The 16,695-nt window shown below is 44.0% G+C and overlaps 1 protein-coding gene across 4 annotated transcripts in view; it reads left to right on the top strand.

Annotated features, from left to right (window-relative positions):
• ARHGAP36 (Rho GTPase activating protein 36) overlaps positions 1–14,906 on the top strand; it is a 31,447-nt gene extending 16,541 nt beyond the window's left edge. For 2 of the 4 annotated variants that reach the window (XM_007992701.3, XM_037989139.2), the window contains exons 2-12: positions 6,775–6,933; positions 8,174–8,239; positions 8,746–8,981; positions 9,227–9,419; positions 9,641–9,696; positions 9,930–10,080; positions 10,606–10,754; positions 10,931–11,107; positions 11,347–11,444; positions 11,577–11,683; positions 13,647–14,906. In XM_007992701.3, coding sequence (XP_007990892.1) covers positions 6,775–6,933; positions 8,174–8,239; positions 8,746–8,981; positions 9,227–9,419; positions 9,641–9,696; positions 9,930–10,080; positions 10,606–10,754; positions 10,931–11,107; positions 11,347–11,444; positions 11,577–11,683; positions 13,647–13,804 — 1,550 coding nt within the window. In that variant the 3' untranslated portion in view covers positions 13,805–14,906. Of the gene's footprint in view, positions 1–6,537; positions 6,934–7,457; positions 7,585–8,173; positions 8,240–8,745; positions 8,982–9,226; positions 9,420–9,640; positions 9,697–9,929; positions 10,081–10,605; positions 10,755–10,930; positions 11,108–11,346; positions 11,445–11,576; positions 11,684–13,646 lie in introns of those variants that run through there. The other 2 variants (XM_007992699.3, XM_007992705.3) reach the window with 2 other exon arrangements.
• The last annotated feature ends 1,789 nt before the right edge of the window (positions 14,907–16,695 follow it).

The following is a 16,695-nucleotide window of genomic DNA, read 5'->3' as shown; positions in this document are numbered from 1 at the left end:
TGAAAGACCCAGTGAAGATACAGTTCATCTTATCCCATCTAGAAGTGTGCTTCCTGCTGACAGCGGGTGAGTACCCATTTTCATCTTCAAAGGGTGATACAGAGGCATTCTTCAGCAGGGGACACTATTTGCCTCATTCCAGATAGTAGCACTTCTGCTAGGTCTTCCCCTCAAGTTTGGCTCTCAGGTATTTTGGAGGGCAATTCCTCACCTTGCTTGCTTGCTTGCTTGGCATAGTAATGTACCCTTTGGAGAACACTTTCATTCTACCCTATCTTTTATTTTATCTTCACAGCCACACTTAATAGGTACCATGATTCTTATTTTGTAAGGTCATGGATTTGAGGCTCAGAAAAGCAAGATAATTTGCTCTCTGTCAAATAGTTAGTGAGTGTGTAAACTTACATGGAGCGAAGCTGGGATTTGAAGCTAAGTTCCAGTCTATATCTCAGGACCTTGCCAGGATACCATGCTGTCAGATTGGGGGTGGGCTGGGGTAAGAAATGTAGTGAGATGAATACACAGGGCTTTTGGTGTCTTTCTCCTCTGTCAACTCCTCTCCTCTACCTTTCATAATAGTCTTTGTTTTTTTTTTTTTAATACTATTCCTGTAAATACACACACACACACATATAAACACACACACACACACACACATACATACATGTCCATGTATCTATCTTTCTTTCTATCTTCGTTTCCCAAGGAATGGCACAGAGCAATGTATAAAAATATCTCAAAAATCCAGCCACATCCTTAGGAAAGAAGGTAGTCTTGGTTTAGACTTTCCAAGTTCCAGGCAGCAGATGTTGGTGATAAATACCAAGAACTGCTATGGTTTGGTGCGAAGGGCAAGGCTTGAGCTGGGGATAGGAAGGGACAGCTGGTTCCCAAATCATATTCCTCCATGGCATTTTTGTGCAACTTTAGGTAAGTCACAGCCTCTCCAAAGCCTTAGTTTGTTGCTTTTGTAAAATGGGGAGGAAATATCCAACCTACCTCTTTCCCAGGGGTTGTTGTAAGAATAAAGTGGCATGATTCATTTATTCATGAATCACAAATAGCTGTTTTAATTACAAGACTCTCAAGAGCTTATAATCCTATGATTCACCTGACAAACACTTACTGAACACCTATTGTGTGCTAGGGTCTGGAGATAATGGACATATGGAAAGCTTTTAAGAAAATGAAAAGCAGAAGACAAATTAGACATTAAAAACTTTTACCTCCTATTGATAGAACATTTTATTTTTGACTTCTTCCACCACAATGTAATAGAAGGAGCAACCAAAAGGGGAAAAAAATGATATGCATGACACAGCTTGTGATGCCAACACTGTTATGCACCCTGATACATATTGCAGATAATAGTGAGAATATCTATATCTTGGTGTACTTGATGTCACATTGCCTTGTTTACACTATTCTTTGGGATGTTTATAGCAAAAAAAAATGTCTTTCACCATCCTGAGCTTGAGTTGTTTCTTTCATCAATAAAATTTATAAACAGGATTCCATGGAATGATGACTGTACTTATTTTACGAAGATGCTGTAATATGTGGTGGCTGTCTGCCGTCAGATATGACCTCCCTTGGTTTATGGAATCAGGCTTTGATTATGTGTGTATTGTTTTGATTTCTTTATTTAGCAATGCAGAATCTTGCAGCTAGTGAAAGAAAATATGAGTGCGTCAATGGCAAGAGCCCTGAGACTGAAGAGAACTGGGTTCTTGTCCAAGCTCTGCTGTTAAATTGCTGTCTGGTCTTGGGAAAACCCCTGTCTCTCTGTAAGCCTCAGTTTTCTGACCTGTATAATGGAGGTTTGGGACCAGGTGATGGCTAAGATCCTATTTCTGAAACATTCTAATATTCTAATGTTCCTGAAATTTTCTTATTTTTTTGAAGCCAGGGCTTTTCTCCATATATTTTAACAGTAATACTACCTCTAGTTTATGACCTTCTGCTATAACGATGGGCTGACTCAATGTATTGATGAACGCTGTCCCCAGATTTAATTATCTTGGAGCATCATCACCACATTTTATAAAATGAGCCATTTTGCTCATTGCATCAGCAGCCTTTGCTGAAATGGAGGTTATGGGATAACAACTTTAAGGCTAACTCATTAACGCTCCGGGATGAATAAGCTAATGTGTCAGCAGACCAAATTGGTGCCCAAATGTTTTCATATAGAGACCCATATCTCTTTCCCATGTTGTGATATATTAATGGGGATATCTTTATCCATTGCCGCTGCCTGTAGTCATTTGAATAATGTAGATGCAGTACCTTCTGGGCACCCAGCCCCATTCACTATCCATTTCCTAAACTTTGAGGCACTCTCAGAGGCTTGGAACAAAATTCTAGTGATACCATAAAGTACCTAATTTATAAGGATTTAAACCATGGCATCAGTGCAGTCCCTGCTTTTTTTTTTTTTTTTTTCATAGGTGTTTACTAGTAGGCACTGCATCATTCCTAACTATTTGATGGGGGCAATGGAGTAAATTAGTCGTCCAAATTGTGAAGGCTGTAGATTTATGCCTAGTTGAAACCATTTCAGTCCTCACAATGTTGAAGTGGGTAACCTTTCTGACGTTAATTTGTTTCTCCATCTGTGTGCCATGCATTTTGGGAGGATGTGAGAAACAGGCTTGATGCCATTCAAGTGTGTTTCCCCTTTTTGTATTGATGGAAACTTGATTTGTGCCTGTCCGTTCTTTGTTCAAATTCTTTCTCTTGGTATCTGCTAATATTCTTGCCCCTTTACTGATCCAAATCAAATCTCATGTGTGTGTGTGTGTGTGTGTGTGTATATGTATTTTGCTAGTGACAATGTAGAATTGGATGGTTTGAAAGAGAAACAAATTTTGAGACATACAGGCATTTTATTAATCTGAATAATAACATTTGAAATATTAACCTATGCAGTTAGTTTTTCTAAATTTTGTAAGATGATTTTTTAAATACTTGACTGTGATGAAATTGGAGAATGACGAAGAAAGATCTATTCCTCAAAATCTCCTAAGATCTCTTTACATAATTCAAATTTAGTGGAGATTGAACAGAGTAGGTTGTTCAATGGATTGATACAAATTCTAATTTTATGTAATTACTTTTGAAACATGATTTTTTTTTTTGTAAACTCCGGCCCTATGCAAAGAACCTTCAATATTAACATGTTTATTAAAAACCAATGCTAAATATCACACGTAATATTATTAATTCAACTCTCAGACAACCACTGAAATGGATACTGTGTCATTTCACCATTTTATAGAGAAGACCACTGAGACTCAGAGAATTCAACTGACTTTCTTAAGATCACACAGTTAAGAAATCTAGAGCTTGGCTTTGAACTCAGTTCTATTTGGCTCTAACACCAGTACAGGTATTTGTCTAAAGATAATGTTTCTGCAAATGTTTTGAATTCTAGACTGAAACCGAGCTGGTTTGCTTTCATCTTCCTTTTGAATCTCATGGTCACTTCAGGCTAGTACCATTGTATACTGAAGGGGTCAGGGGAAAACACTTTGGAGCAAGAGAGGTCTCTTGGCACCTCTTTCCTGTAGGGAGCCTCCTTTTGTGTTCAGCTTGAAATGTCAGGCCTGAGGATGAGTATTCAAACCTCAAGAACCTGTTATGTGCCTCTCTCATAGTGCTAAAGCCTGCCTACTCATTCCCCCTCCCCACCCCACCCATCTGTTTCTTGTCTGGGGACATTGGTCTTCCTAAATCTGCTTCTGTATTGTATGCTACTGGCAACTTGAGAAGGTTGAAAGCAAGTAAGGCTATGCCAATTTTTCTGGTAGAATTGTAGCATATAACTGCTCTTAAGTTTAGCCCTGTGTGCTGGAGCAGGGAGGCAATGACAAACGGTTTATTCTAAGGCCTTTGATTTCCTTCGGAATTGTAAGCATCTAGGCTGACTCATCTCTCAAAGGCTTTTTTTCTCTCTCTCTCCTTTTGGGGCTGTTGTTGATTGGGGATTTTACTGTTTGTTCTTACCTTATATTTGGGGGAGAGAAGGGACTGATTTTCATCTTATTTTTGGGTGAAAGAACCAGCTCTGCTCTTTGGATGATCAGATCTGGTAAGCTTTGATAAGAAGAAATAACTGAAACTCCAAGACAGGTACAAAAGACGTCTGGATTGGGGAAAGGGAAGAGGGGAGTAATGTTAGAAAAATTAAGCCACAGCTAGGCTGTGTGTCTCAGAATGAGACCCTAGATTAATAGGCTCTGGACCTGCTATTTTGAATGGGGGATTGCTAGAGGCTTAGTCTGGAACTGTGGTTAAATGCATGTGCCTTTGGTTAAAATGGTCACTTTGCAAGTTGCAGTTTGGTGGTTGGGGTTAGGTGTTCACTTTGGGTCCAGGGGATGGAGCTTTGCAGTTGAAGCTTTAATAACTAGGCTAGGTGTTTTCTTCTTGGCTTAGTTCAAAAGCCATAGGAAAACTCCTCATCTTTTCTCTTACTGCACCTATTTCTGACATCTGTGATCCTGGCTATTAGGGAAAGTGGGCAAAAGAGTTTTGGAGACAAAATTCAAGGTATGGTTTATTTGTTTGTTTGTTTGTTTTTTGGACAGAGGATAGCTCATCTATTTAGATTATTGCATGATAAACCCTTACTTAACTTTTCTCTCCCAAAGCTGCATTGCATGATCTTTGAAATTTAAGCTCCCCACCCCCCAAATCATATATAGAATGTCATTGTAGATTCCATGGGAAAGATACATTCATTAAAGTAGTATGTAACTACTTCCTTTCTTGGCAAAAGGTTTAGTTCCCCATCTCGTGAATTATCTTCTCTATCAGGAACCAGCCATATTTACCCAAACCATAAACTTGGGAGCTATCCTAAATTGTTTTCTTTCCATTGCAATTAAAGATGTTCCCTAAGCCCTGTCAGTTCCATCCATGAGATTCATCCCCTACTCCAGCCCTAGTGAGACTGACTTGTGTCAATATCCCTTGCCTCTTAGCTCATCTACCTACTTCCAGCTGTCTACCCAAAACAGGCTTTTTCATGGCTTTCTGTGATTTTTCCAAGATGCAACCCTGACTCTTTCACTCCCTGCCTAAAACCCTATTGCCTTCAGGAAAAAGTCCAACTCTTTAAGCTGGCTCCTAGGGCCATCCATGATCTCATCCCTGCCCATCCAGATTTATCTCCTTCCAGTCCCTTTATACAGCTTCAAGAATATGACAGTCTCTCTCCCATCTCTTTTCCTTTGCACAAGCTGTTCTCTCCGGACGCTCCCCTCCTCTGTCTCCAGGCAAACTTAGATGTTTTCTCCTTTCAGCTCTCACAATACTTTGTTTATATCTTGGAGGTCTAACATCACAAGGTTTTGTAAATTGTTGCTAACCTGTGTATCTCCTTCACTGCACTGTTAAATCTTTAAAAAAAGAAATAGTATTACCTTGTTCATCCTTTGAATCTTTGGTGCCTGGCACAAAGTGGGCAATTAATACAGGTGTGTTTTTTTTTTTTTTTTTCTTTAATGAAGGAATGAATGAACAAATGAGTAATAGAGAATGTGCGGGAAAGGATGCTGTGTGAGGTGCAGGGGCATACCCCGTGGGGGATGCTTTGTAGTCTGGAAGTAGTGTAAGATAGTGGGCACCATGCAGAAGGCACATATAAAATAGGTTTTACCATTACGCTAAGACAGACTCCACTTTGATCACCAATTCTGTTTAAGGAGTCTCACTAGAAATGGTCTGGAAATGATGCTTGTTGGTTTTGGTATAAATGATTTTTTTTATGAAAAAGTAATATAATCAAGTTGTACAAAGTTTGGTAAATAGAGAAAAGGCAACAGGCAAACAAAATCTCACCAGTTAATGCAAATGCTGTTAGCATTTGGGTGCGTTTCCTTCAGTCTTATTTTTATGCATGCTTTTCTTCACATAGTTGCAATCAAAATTAATACAATTTTGTGTTTTGTATTTGTTGTTTAAAAACTCTTTGTAAATGTCACTTTAATGATTGCATAATTTTTCCATACTGTGGCCATTACAAAATTTATGTAACTAATATCATTGCTGGGCTAACTTTTTTTTCCCTTTTTTGTTACTATTATGGTTTATGTGGATATGCTTTTCCCTCTCTGTAGGAAGATTTTATTAGGATAGATTCCTAGAAGGGGAGTTACTAGGTCAAAGGGCCTGGGGACAATTTTTGGCTCTAGACCCTCGTGTTCAGTTTGTTTTCTGGAAGACTTGTATGAATTTGCAGCTCTCCTAACCTAGATGAAAGTCCCCTTTTTATCCAACCTGGACAGCATCGAGTACCATCAGGGAAAGAAAAAAAAAAAACAACCTCTAAAAACATTCTAATTGATTAATTAATGGAAAATACTTTTTTATTTTTGTTTCAAAGTGCTTTTGTTAAAAAATGTTTTTCTCTTTTATTTTTTTCTTCATGTTTTCTCTCTTCGTACTTTTTTTTTCTAATTAGGTTTTCTTTTTCCTGGACTATCTGTTAAGGGCTGATTTTTTGAAGTTGAATTTTTTTTTTCTTTTTTAGCAAAAGCAACCAGAGGCTGCTCTGCTTGAGGGTGAAGCCGCCTCCCAGTTTTCCCTCCCCCTCTGCCCCCACCCCCATAGTTCTCTCCACCAGGTCCAGTGACAATTGGATGATGCAGCCTTGATAATCATCCGATTCCAGAATGGGTGGCTGCGTTCCTTTTCTGAAGGCAGCAAGGGCACTGTGCCCCAGAATCATGCCCCCTTTGCTGTTGTTGTCCGCCTTCATTTTTTTAGTGAGTGTCTTGGGAGGAGCCCCAGGACACAACCCCGACCGCAGGATGAAGATGGTATCAATACACAGCCTCTCCGAGCTGGAGCGTCTGAAGCTGCAAGAGACTGCTTACCACGAACTCGTGGCCAGACATTTCCTCTCCGAATTCAAACCTGACAGAGGTAAGCTGTACCCCGGAGTGTGGCATCCTCGCCTTCGGGAGAGTGGACCCTCCGGGCAGGACGGGGCGGATTAGGGGTCTAGGAGGGAGGGAGGGGCTCACGCCTGATCTCGGACTTGGTCAGTTCTCCTGGCGTCTGGGGAACTGAAGAAGCCGGAGTTGAAGGCTGTTTGTTGAATTGCGGAAGGGGTAAAAATTAGTTGAGTTTGGTCGAAGGCTGGGGGTTGAGGGGCAGTAAGACAGAAGGCAGATATCAGGGACAGACAGGTGGACAGAGGGCCGGTGAAGAGACAGACGCACCAGGTGCGGTGCGAGAATAAGGCAGAGCGAGACGGAAGCGCAGAGGGACACTCTGGAGAGAACTGGGAGAGATAAAGACAGCGCGATCGAGAGACAGAGAGTAGAGGGAGATAGCGAGACAGTGTGTGAGAGAGAGACGCTCCTAGCCGGGCGGTGAGCGGGAGGGCGGTGCGGGCGCGGGGGCGGCGGCAGGAGGTGCGCGGCTAGCGCTGTCCACCTCAGCTGGCTGCCGGGGAGCGAGCAGGACGCGGCGCAGGACGAGGTTCGAGCGCACCAGGGAATCTCAGGGGTACGCGCGCGGATTTGGCAGCGGAGCCCAGGCGGGTAGCGCGGACCCAGGCGCGCCCCAGAGGTATTGGAAAGTGCTGGGGGTGGCAGCTTCGCTAGGCGCTCACTGCGAACGCAGCTTGAATTGAGTGAAGCAAAGGGCTAGGAGCCCCCGCTGGCAGTCACTGATGCCAGATTCGGAATGCGGGGACAGCCAGGTGTCGCCGCTTCTCCTACCGCAGCGCAGGGAGCCGACGGCAACCTGGTGCGAGCGCGCCCGCGGTAACTTGGCGACCCTCACCCGCGGTGGCGCTGCAGGAGAGCCCCTCCCTCCCTTCTCCTGTTGTGTGATCTGGGGGCTTCAGAGCCCCGGAATTTATGTTTTAAGTGTTGTATTGAGGGACTACGGGTGCGTAGCAAGACGCGCGGTGCGCACGCGGCGCATTAGATTGTCTGGTTTGGTTAAATTCTTGGAGTCTGATACAAGTAAGATAGGCTTGGCCTTGTTAGGTGGGGAAACTGAGGCTCACAGAAAGCTAATTACTTTTCGCCCGCTGGACAGAGCTCGCCTCTTTGCCACCCCCTCCCCCTGCTGCAGGTCAGTGCATTGAGATATTTTAGTCACTTATCAAGTCCTATTTGTAAGTGTATCTTGTCTTTTTCTCTTCCCGTAGCTTTGCCTACTGACCGTCCGAACACCTTGGATAAGTGGTTTCTGATTCTGAGAGGACAACAGAGGGGTGAGGGGGCTCTTGTATTTTCTTTAGAAAAGAAATAGAGTGCTAACCTCCTGTGTAGTGTGGCCCTGGCTATTGGAGACTGGGAGGCGTCCACCGTCCCAGGAGACACTCTCTTCAGCTCCCAAACCCCACAGGGGGTGATATCAGGAAATGGCGCAGTAGCTGTAGGTGCTTGGCACGGTCCTCTCAGACCTTTCTGGTGGACTCACCCCACACAGATAAACCCGAAGAAATCGCCCTCTTTGCCTCAAGGTAGTCACCCCCAGGGAAAATTTAAGACAGAGACCTCGAGCCTCGTCGGGGTGGTTGAGTGGAGCTGAGTCCTTTCGCCAAACCACTGCGGGGTCTTTTTGGCTAGCTCCCCAGGGAGGGGCGCTGCGGGTCTGGAGAGGTGGGGTTGGCTGCGAGTGGTTGCTGGGAGGAGTGCTACAGCCCCCGCAGTTCCTCCGGATTTAAGCGCTGCGAGGCTTTGACGTTTCTCATTCTTTCTCTCCGTGGCTCCTCAGCTGTATCACTCAAGACATTTGGCATTCGCCTGGAAGAGGTCCTGGTGAACGAGTTTACCCGCCGCAAACATCTTGAACTAACAGCCGCGATGCAGGTTGAAGAAGCCACCGGTCAGGCTGCGGGCCGTCGTCGGGGAAACGTGGTGCAAAGGGTGTTTGGCCGCATCCGGCGCTTTTTCAGTCGCAGGCGGAATGAGCCCACCTTGCCCCGGGAGTTCACTCGCCGTGGGCGTCGAGTGAGTTAAACCCTCCAGGTTTCAGGCAGGGGCCTCTCCTGAGGTATGCAGGAATGTGAGGCCGGAGGGTCAAGGCCTGTGCCCTCAGAGGCAGGGGGGAGCTGAACACAATATGTTGAAGTGCTGTCCTTGGCTTGCCACAAAGGGAATGTATCTTGTTCTGAATGTCATACATACAGTACTCAGGAAGGTCCTAATTGACTCTCTTTATTGCCCATTTTAAGATAATCTGGATTTCTCCACAGGGTGCGGTGTCTGTGGATAGCCTGGCTGAGCTGGAAGACGGGGCCCTGCTGCTGCAGACCCTGCAGCTTTCAAAAGTTTCCTTTCCAATTGGCCAACGACTTCTGGGATCCAAAAGGAAGATGAGCCTCAATCCGATTGCGAAACAAATCCCCCAGGTTGTTGAGGCTTGCTGCCAATTCATTGAAAAACATGGTAAGGGAGCTGCAAATGAGTAAATCAAGGAAGGAGGCAAAGGGAAAGGAGGGATGTTCTAGAAATGGGGGGAGAAAGGAGGTCGAGGATGAAGGGCTTGGATAACATTCCCCTGACACCCAGTGGAGGTCGGGATGCGGGGGTGGGAGTGGGGGGAAGAAGGGAAATGCCATGGGAAAGGGATTCAGAGATGCTTAGCATCCCCTGGTCTTTTCTTTCAGGCTTAAGCACAGTGGGGATTTTTACCCTTGAATACTCCGTGCAGAGAGTGCGTCAGGTAAATTGGTTATGTTCACATGTTTGTTCCTCCAATAAGAAAGAGCAGAGGGAGGTGGGGTTCCCCCATAGACCTGACTACCTGGTGGGGGGAGGAGCAGGGTCTTCTTTGCAGCCCCCAGGCCCACCATATTGCCAGCTACTTCCACTGAAGCCTGGAACCTGTTGAAGGAATGACCAAGATGGAGCCTCTGGTGGGCCTGGCAGATAGTCCATGTCTTCTCCTTTTCCTAGCTCCGTGAAGAATTTGATCAAGGTCTGGATGTAGTGCTGGATGACAATCAGGATGTGCATGATGTGGCTGCACTCCTCAAGGAGTTTTTCCGTGACATGAAGGATTCTCTGCTGCCAGATGATCTGTACATGTCATTCCTCCTGACAGCAAGTGAGTCTTCTGACCTCCCTAGTAGGGCAAGGAAAGGAAATATTATTGGGGTCTAGGGATTCTAGGGACAGAGCTCAGGCTGGAGGACTTCGAAGAACTAAGGCAGAATGAACATAAGAAGATGAAAAAACCTCTCCAGAATATACACACTTACTATTTGTCAATTAAAAATAAAATATTAATAAAAAAACTTATTTGGGTTACTTTCTTTGTATTTCAAAATGTTCCATTATGAGTCTGTTGCTTGGATATTTCTCTAGAGCTTCTTGAAGATGTGTGTGCCCTCTCAGGCAAAAAAAAAAAAAAAAAAAAAACCAGGTTCTGTAGAGGAGATCTGGTTTTTATGGGAGCACTTCTTGCTTTCAGAGTTCCTGAGCTCAAATGCTTTGGAAATGAGCAAAGGCAAGATGCCTGGGTACTTTCTCCATAACTGCCAGCAAGTTTCAAGCAGAATCTCACCTCCCTTGGTATCAGTCTGTGGCCAGGACCATCCCCCTGAGACAGTCCCTGTTTTCCTTCCTCTAGCTTTAAAGCCCCAGGATCAGCTTTCTGCCCTGCAGTTGCTGGTCTACCTGATGCCACCCTGCCACAGTGATACCCTGGAGCGTCTGCTGACGGCCCTGCATAAAATCACGGAGAACTGCGAGGACTCAATTGGCATTGATGGACAGTTGGTAAAAAGATCTGGGAAAGAGTAGTGAAAACTGAAGTATGGGACATATGTGGGAGTATATCAGCAAGAGGGTGGATGGAGAGGAGAGAGAGAAACAAGAATAAAAAGAGACATATTCATTTGTACAACTCCCAATACTACCTCAGCGTCAATCACTTTCTGCTTTCCTTTACCTAGGTCCCAGGCAACCGTATGACTTCCACCAACTTGGCCTTGGTGTTTGGGTCTGCTCTCCTGAAAAAGGGAAAGTTTGGCAAGAGAGAGTCCAGGAAAACAAAGCTGGGGATTGATCACTATGTTGCTTCTGTCAATGTGGTCCGTGCCATGATTGATAACTGGGATGTCCTCTTCCAGGTAGGTGCAAGTTTTGGATGCACTTGTTTTACACATCCCTCTCCTGTTCACAAGGCAAGGCACAGTTGTACCTGAATCTTTAAGGGTAGCCAAAACAGGCAGCCACAAAATCATCCAGTCTAGAAATTCCTCCCACATTAGCTGGCCTTGGTACCTTTAGTACTGGGTACCTGAAAGAGATGAGTATAAATGAAAAGGTGCTGTGTAATGATGGCTCATGTTGCTAATTCTACCCTCAGGTGCCTCCCCATATTCAGAGGCAGGTTGCTAAGCGTGTGTGGAAGTCCAGCCCGGAAGCGCTTGATTTTATCAGACGCAGGAACTTGAGGAAGATCCAGTGAGTATTTTTTGGGTTTGTTTATGCTTAGCCTGAAGCACCTTCTACTATGGGGTTTTCCAACTCCAGACCATCTTTATATTAAGTAATGCAAGTACACAAATTGACTTTTTCAAAATCCTTCCCATTCAGGAGTGCACGCATAAAGATGGAAGAGGATGCACTACTTTCTGATCCAGTGGAAACCTCTGCTGAAGCCCGGGCTGCTGTCCTTGCTCAAAGCAAGCCTTTTGATGAAGGTCAGTTCCCTGCTGGAGGTCAGACCCTTGCCAAAGGTCAGTCCCTTGCTGAAGGTCAGGCCCTTTTTGAAGGCTAGGTCGTTGCTGAAGGTGAGCCCCTTGAGGAAGATGAGTCCTCTGAGGAAGATGAAGAGCTAGTATTTGAATATCTTAATCAAGGAGTAGTCTTTGGGGGAAGCTCAAGGTCTAGAAATCACAAATAACTTTGAGATTCAGGGCCCACATCTTGAAGGAATACCAGAGCTTGGTGAGGAAGATGATGATGATGATAATGATGACACTTTAAATTTTGATGATCATCCTTCCCTTGGAGATATTCTAGAACCAGATTATGAAATTCCAGAACTCATTGAGATCCCAGACTTTGAAGAAATGCCATATTTTGAGATGGTCCCAGACCTTGAAGGAGCCCCAGGTGTGCAAGAAATCCTGAACCCTGGAGAAAACCCAAACCATAACTTAGAAGAAGGACCAGATTTTGAAGACCACCAAAATCTTAACCTTGCAGAAGTTCCCTATCTTGATGTAATCCCAAACAATGAAATCCCAGACCATGCAGATGCTTCAGATAATGATGAAATCCAAGATTCTGAAGAAGATCCCAGTCTTGAAGAGGTCCCAGCTGTTGATGAAGTTCCAAATGATGAAGCCTCAAATGCTGAAGAAATCCCAGACTATGAAGCCCCAGAGGTAAATGGGATTTCAGACTCTGAAGAAGACCTTGATTCTGAAGAAGTCTCAGCTCTTCATGTGGTCCCAAGCCCTGAAGAAGCCCCTGGTGGATGTGAAATCCCAAAATCATGAAGAATCTCCAGAGGTTAATGGACTCACAGACTCTGAAGAAGATCCCAATCTTGGAGAGGTCTCAGGTTTTGATGGAATCCCAAATGATGAGGAAGCCTCAGACACCAAAGAAATTCCAGACTGTGAAGAAGCCCCAGAGACCAATGAAATTGCAGGCCCTGAAGAGGTCCCAGCTCTCCAAGTAGTCACAGGCCCTGAAGATGTCTCTGATTTTGACGAAATGCAAGACCATGAAGAATCCTCAGATGTGAGTGGAGTCCCAAACAACGAAGAAGCCTCAGATATTGAAGAAATTCCGGGACGTGAAGAAGCCTCTGATGTTGGTGGAAACCAAGACTCTGAAGAAAGCCCCAGTCTTGAAGAAGATTCAGTTCTCCATGTGGCTCCAAAACCTAAGGATGCCCAGATTTGCAACAAAGTTCAAGATTATCAGAAAGACCAAGTCAATGCATTTGAAGAAGAAGTTACCACTATGGCTCCAGAAACTGAAGATGTCTCCATTTTCAGTACAATTCCAGACCCTCCACAAGACCTGGCTGTCAACCTTGAAGAAGTCATGAATGTGGAAGAAGTCCCAATGCCCAAAGATTTAGACTCTAAAGAGGTTCAGAATCCAAAGGCAATTCAGTTTCATAAAGATGCAGATGTTGCATTCCCTGTAGATACCACTGTCCTTAAAAACAAGTCTCAGCCTAGCCAAGTCATGGACTACAAGTCCTCCCCAGAGCTGTTGAAGAGCAACACCTGCTTTCTCTCTTCCATGCAGTGCTGTAAGCTTTCAGCTCTAGCTCTGTTACTTATTTGCTTGGTAAAATTAGTCAGGTTACTTGCAGGGTGGTGGAGGTTATTAGGAGGTCACCCTCTTACCCGTCTCCTTGGTAGTATTATACATTCCCTCTGAGCACAGGGTATCTGTCTTACTCTTTCTCTTTCCTAACTCAGCTCTTTTCCCAGTTCTCACAGTGGTCCTAGATTCAGAGATCTGTGTTCTGCTGTCAGGTTATAGTATTCTTACATGTCAAATGTGGATAATCATTCCTGTCCTACCTTCTTGCCTCATACTGTATTTGAAACTCAAAATTAGGTCTTAGTGCCTTGGGTGATGTGCAAAGTACAAGGTCTAGAAACATAAGGAGTTAACATTGTTACTATTTTCCAGGTTCCTCTGAGGAGCCAGCTGTGCCTTCCGGCACTGCCCGTTCCCATGACGATGAGGAAGGAGCGGGTAACCCCCCCATTCTGGAACAAGACCGCCCATTGCTCCGTGTGCCCCGGGAGAAGGAGGCCAAAACTGGCGTCAGCTACTTCTTTCCTTAGATGATTTTCCTTCTATAAGGTGCCAGACAGGGGAAAAGAGTGGGGGTAGATCTGGGATGTCACAGGAAACATTAAGGAGAGAGTTGAAGGTAAAGATCTGAAGGTAAGAGGGAGTTCCACCTGATGCTCGGGTCAGGATGAGAATTCCAAACACACTGCCCGACCCTTCACTGGGGATGCTTGGTCTCTTCAGCTGGTAAAAGCAGAGCTGTTTCTGTGTCATGCCCAAGCTCCCCAGTACTACCTTGCCTTTCTCTTTTACCCCTGATCTTGGCTTTCTCTCTCTCTCTGCAGACTTCCCTTTAATTGATGTGACATTTGTGGTAAACACCTTTCCCAGGGAACCTCACAAATCTTGAGGTGCTTTCCCTTCCCCAAATGGGATTGCATGATTTCCCTGACTTTCCTACCCTCCTCCCAAGAGCTCAGTTGGAAAGGCCCTCAAGAGGCATGCTAGAACATTAGGTCAGCCTACTGACAACTAACAAAAAATTCATGCGAAATCATGTCACACCAATGCATAGCCGTGTCCCTGCAGCAATTCCACTGCCTTAGGATTTCCCCCTCCAAATTATTCAGACCAATGACTTGCCAAACGGCCTGTCCCAAAATTCTGTGCAGTTTTGCTCAGGTCACCCCAACAGAGAAACCTCAAGTGTAGATCTAATTAGTGTTTCTGGCATCCAAAGTTAGAGGAAAAATTAGATTTTATTACCTGGATCTGCGTTAAAGACAATTGATGTTCACACCCTGTTGTCAGCAAAATAGCTAGTTAGGTAAGGACACATAGTTCCAAGTAGCTAAAGTCACCTGATTATAAATGTTCTTAACTATCGTCTCTGTAATTCCTTTATACAGGACAATACAAAATTGCAGGACATGCTCTGGTAACACACAGATATGGGTTATGTATGACATCCAAAATTACAGCTGATATTATGGGTAACAACTGCTAAGGTCCATAGAATGAAGAATGTATTGTATTGAGGGATAGAAATTGATCATATAATGGGTAACAACTGCTGAGCTCAAAGATTTGTGATTGTTAAAACCTCTCTGGCATTTAATCATTAATAAACATCTGTATTGTGACAGCAGCATATTCATGGCTTACTGTGTTTTTTTTTCTTTTAATTTGAGGGGTGAGTTGGGAAGCTCTGAGTAGAGAGCTGAAGGGGTAAAGGAGAGGTGAACAGAAATAAAGAGGAAAGGGTGATGTAGAATAAAGAGAAAAAGATGACATGGGATAAAGGGAAGGGGGTGACATGAAATGAGGGGGTGGAGTGATGTGTAATAAAGAGGAGGGAGTGAAGTGGGAAAAAGGGAATAGGGGGATTTGGGGTAAAGGGGAGGGAATAGAGTAGAATAAGTGGGAGGGGGAGACATGGAATAGAGAGGGAATGACATGGGATAAAGGGAAGGGGGTGACATGGAATGAGGGGGTGGAGTGAGGTGGAATAAAGGGGAGGGGATGATATGGAATAAAGGGGAGGGGCTGATGTGGAATAAATGGGGGGTGAGGTGGAATAAGGGGAAGTAAAATAGAATAATGGGGAAGGGCTATAATGGAATAAAGGGAGTGGAAGTATTAATATTAAAGTAGAAAAGGTTAAGGGGAGATGAAGGAGAAGTAGGGGAAGCAAAGGAAGCTTAAGAGGAGAGCCTATAAGGGGGAAGGGAGTGAAATAAATGAGGAGACCACTAGGTATTTTCAACTGAGAAATTCCCCCTGAATCAGTGAAAAATAAAATCCTAGAAACATCGGTAGACATATGACTTCCAAGGGTCAGAGGAAGAACACACTGCTGTCTGATTGATAAGACTTTCAACTTTTCTTGAAAACTTATGGCTTCATGACATACTTGGAAATTTTCCATGTTAGATACAGGGCCTTAGAAAGTGGAATGGTTTGTGTTATTTACTTTTACACATTTTGCTTTAGGATATTTCCTTGCATAGAGCTTTACAGACTGAAGACTTGTAGCATTGTCCCCTCCTACACTAATACATTCTGTAAATAATAATAATCATGATAGTTAACACATGTCAAGGTCTTCCAAAGTGTCTGACACTGTTAAAAACTTTACGTTCATCATTTAATTTAATATTCACAATAACACTATGAAATATATGCTACCGTCATCTTCAATGTATTCTCGAAGAAAATGAGGTACAGAGAGGTTAAATAACCTGCCCAAATTACACAGTTGGTTAGTGGAAAAACAGCCAGTCTTTAAAGTTGGATTGTTTAAACACTAGATTATACTGGCCCATTCATCTTGGGATTTTGCCTCAGACTCAAAGATGCATTGTGATGTCTGCAGCAATTTTTTTATATTGGGGTTTGGACTTTCAACAAGCAAGTTTCAGGTTTCTTCCTTACAGGTCCTTTCTCTCCAGAAAGGACAGGCTATTAGACAATAACTGATATTTCAGGCAGATTCTAGCAGTTATACCTGGGGCTTACAGATATCAGAGGCAGAAGAAAATGTAGGAGCTCACCCATTCCAAGCTTCTTGTTATATGAATAGTCACACTAGGGCTCAGACTTGGGAAAGGTCAGAGATCTGGGAGTAAGATTCAGACAGACCTTCTGACTGCATTTCCAGGACTTTACGGGGTCAAAAAAGTAAAATGTGTCCTGTGAAAAGTTTACGTGTGCTTTCATCATTCAGCTTCAAAACAAACCAACCAGATAACAAAGAAGAAAGTAGATTATTTGAAAACATTGCCTTCACTCTTTGGCCTTCCCTGAAACCAGGTTTTCTCCTAATCTTACATTTTTTTCCCAGTGCCAATTCCTAACCAGCCCCAGGGACTGGGCCTGAGAGTGGTTGTAGATGTGGGCATTATCCTTGCTGTTCTCCACACTGTAAGGACCCAGCTCATAG

The sequence above is a fragment of the Chlorocebus sabaeus genome, chromosome X (assembly GCF_047675955.1).
Source record: "Chlorocebus sabaeus isolate Y175 chromosome X, mChlSab1.0.hap1, whole genome shotgun sequence".
Classification (NCBI taxonomy): domain Eukaryota; kingdom Metazoa; phylum Chordata; class Mammalia; order Primates; family Cercopithecidae; genus Chlorocebus; species Chlorocebus sabaeus.
This window is presented reverse-complemented; position numbering and strand designations above follow the sequence as displayed.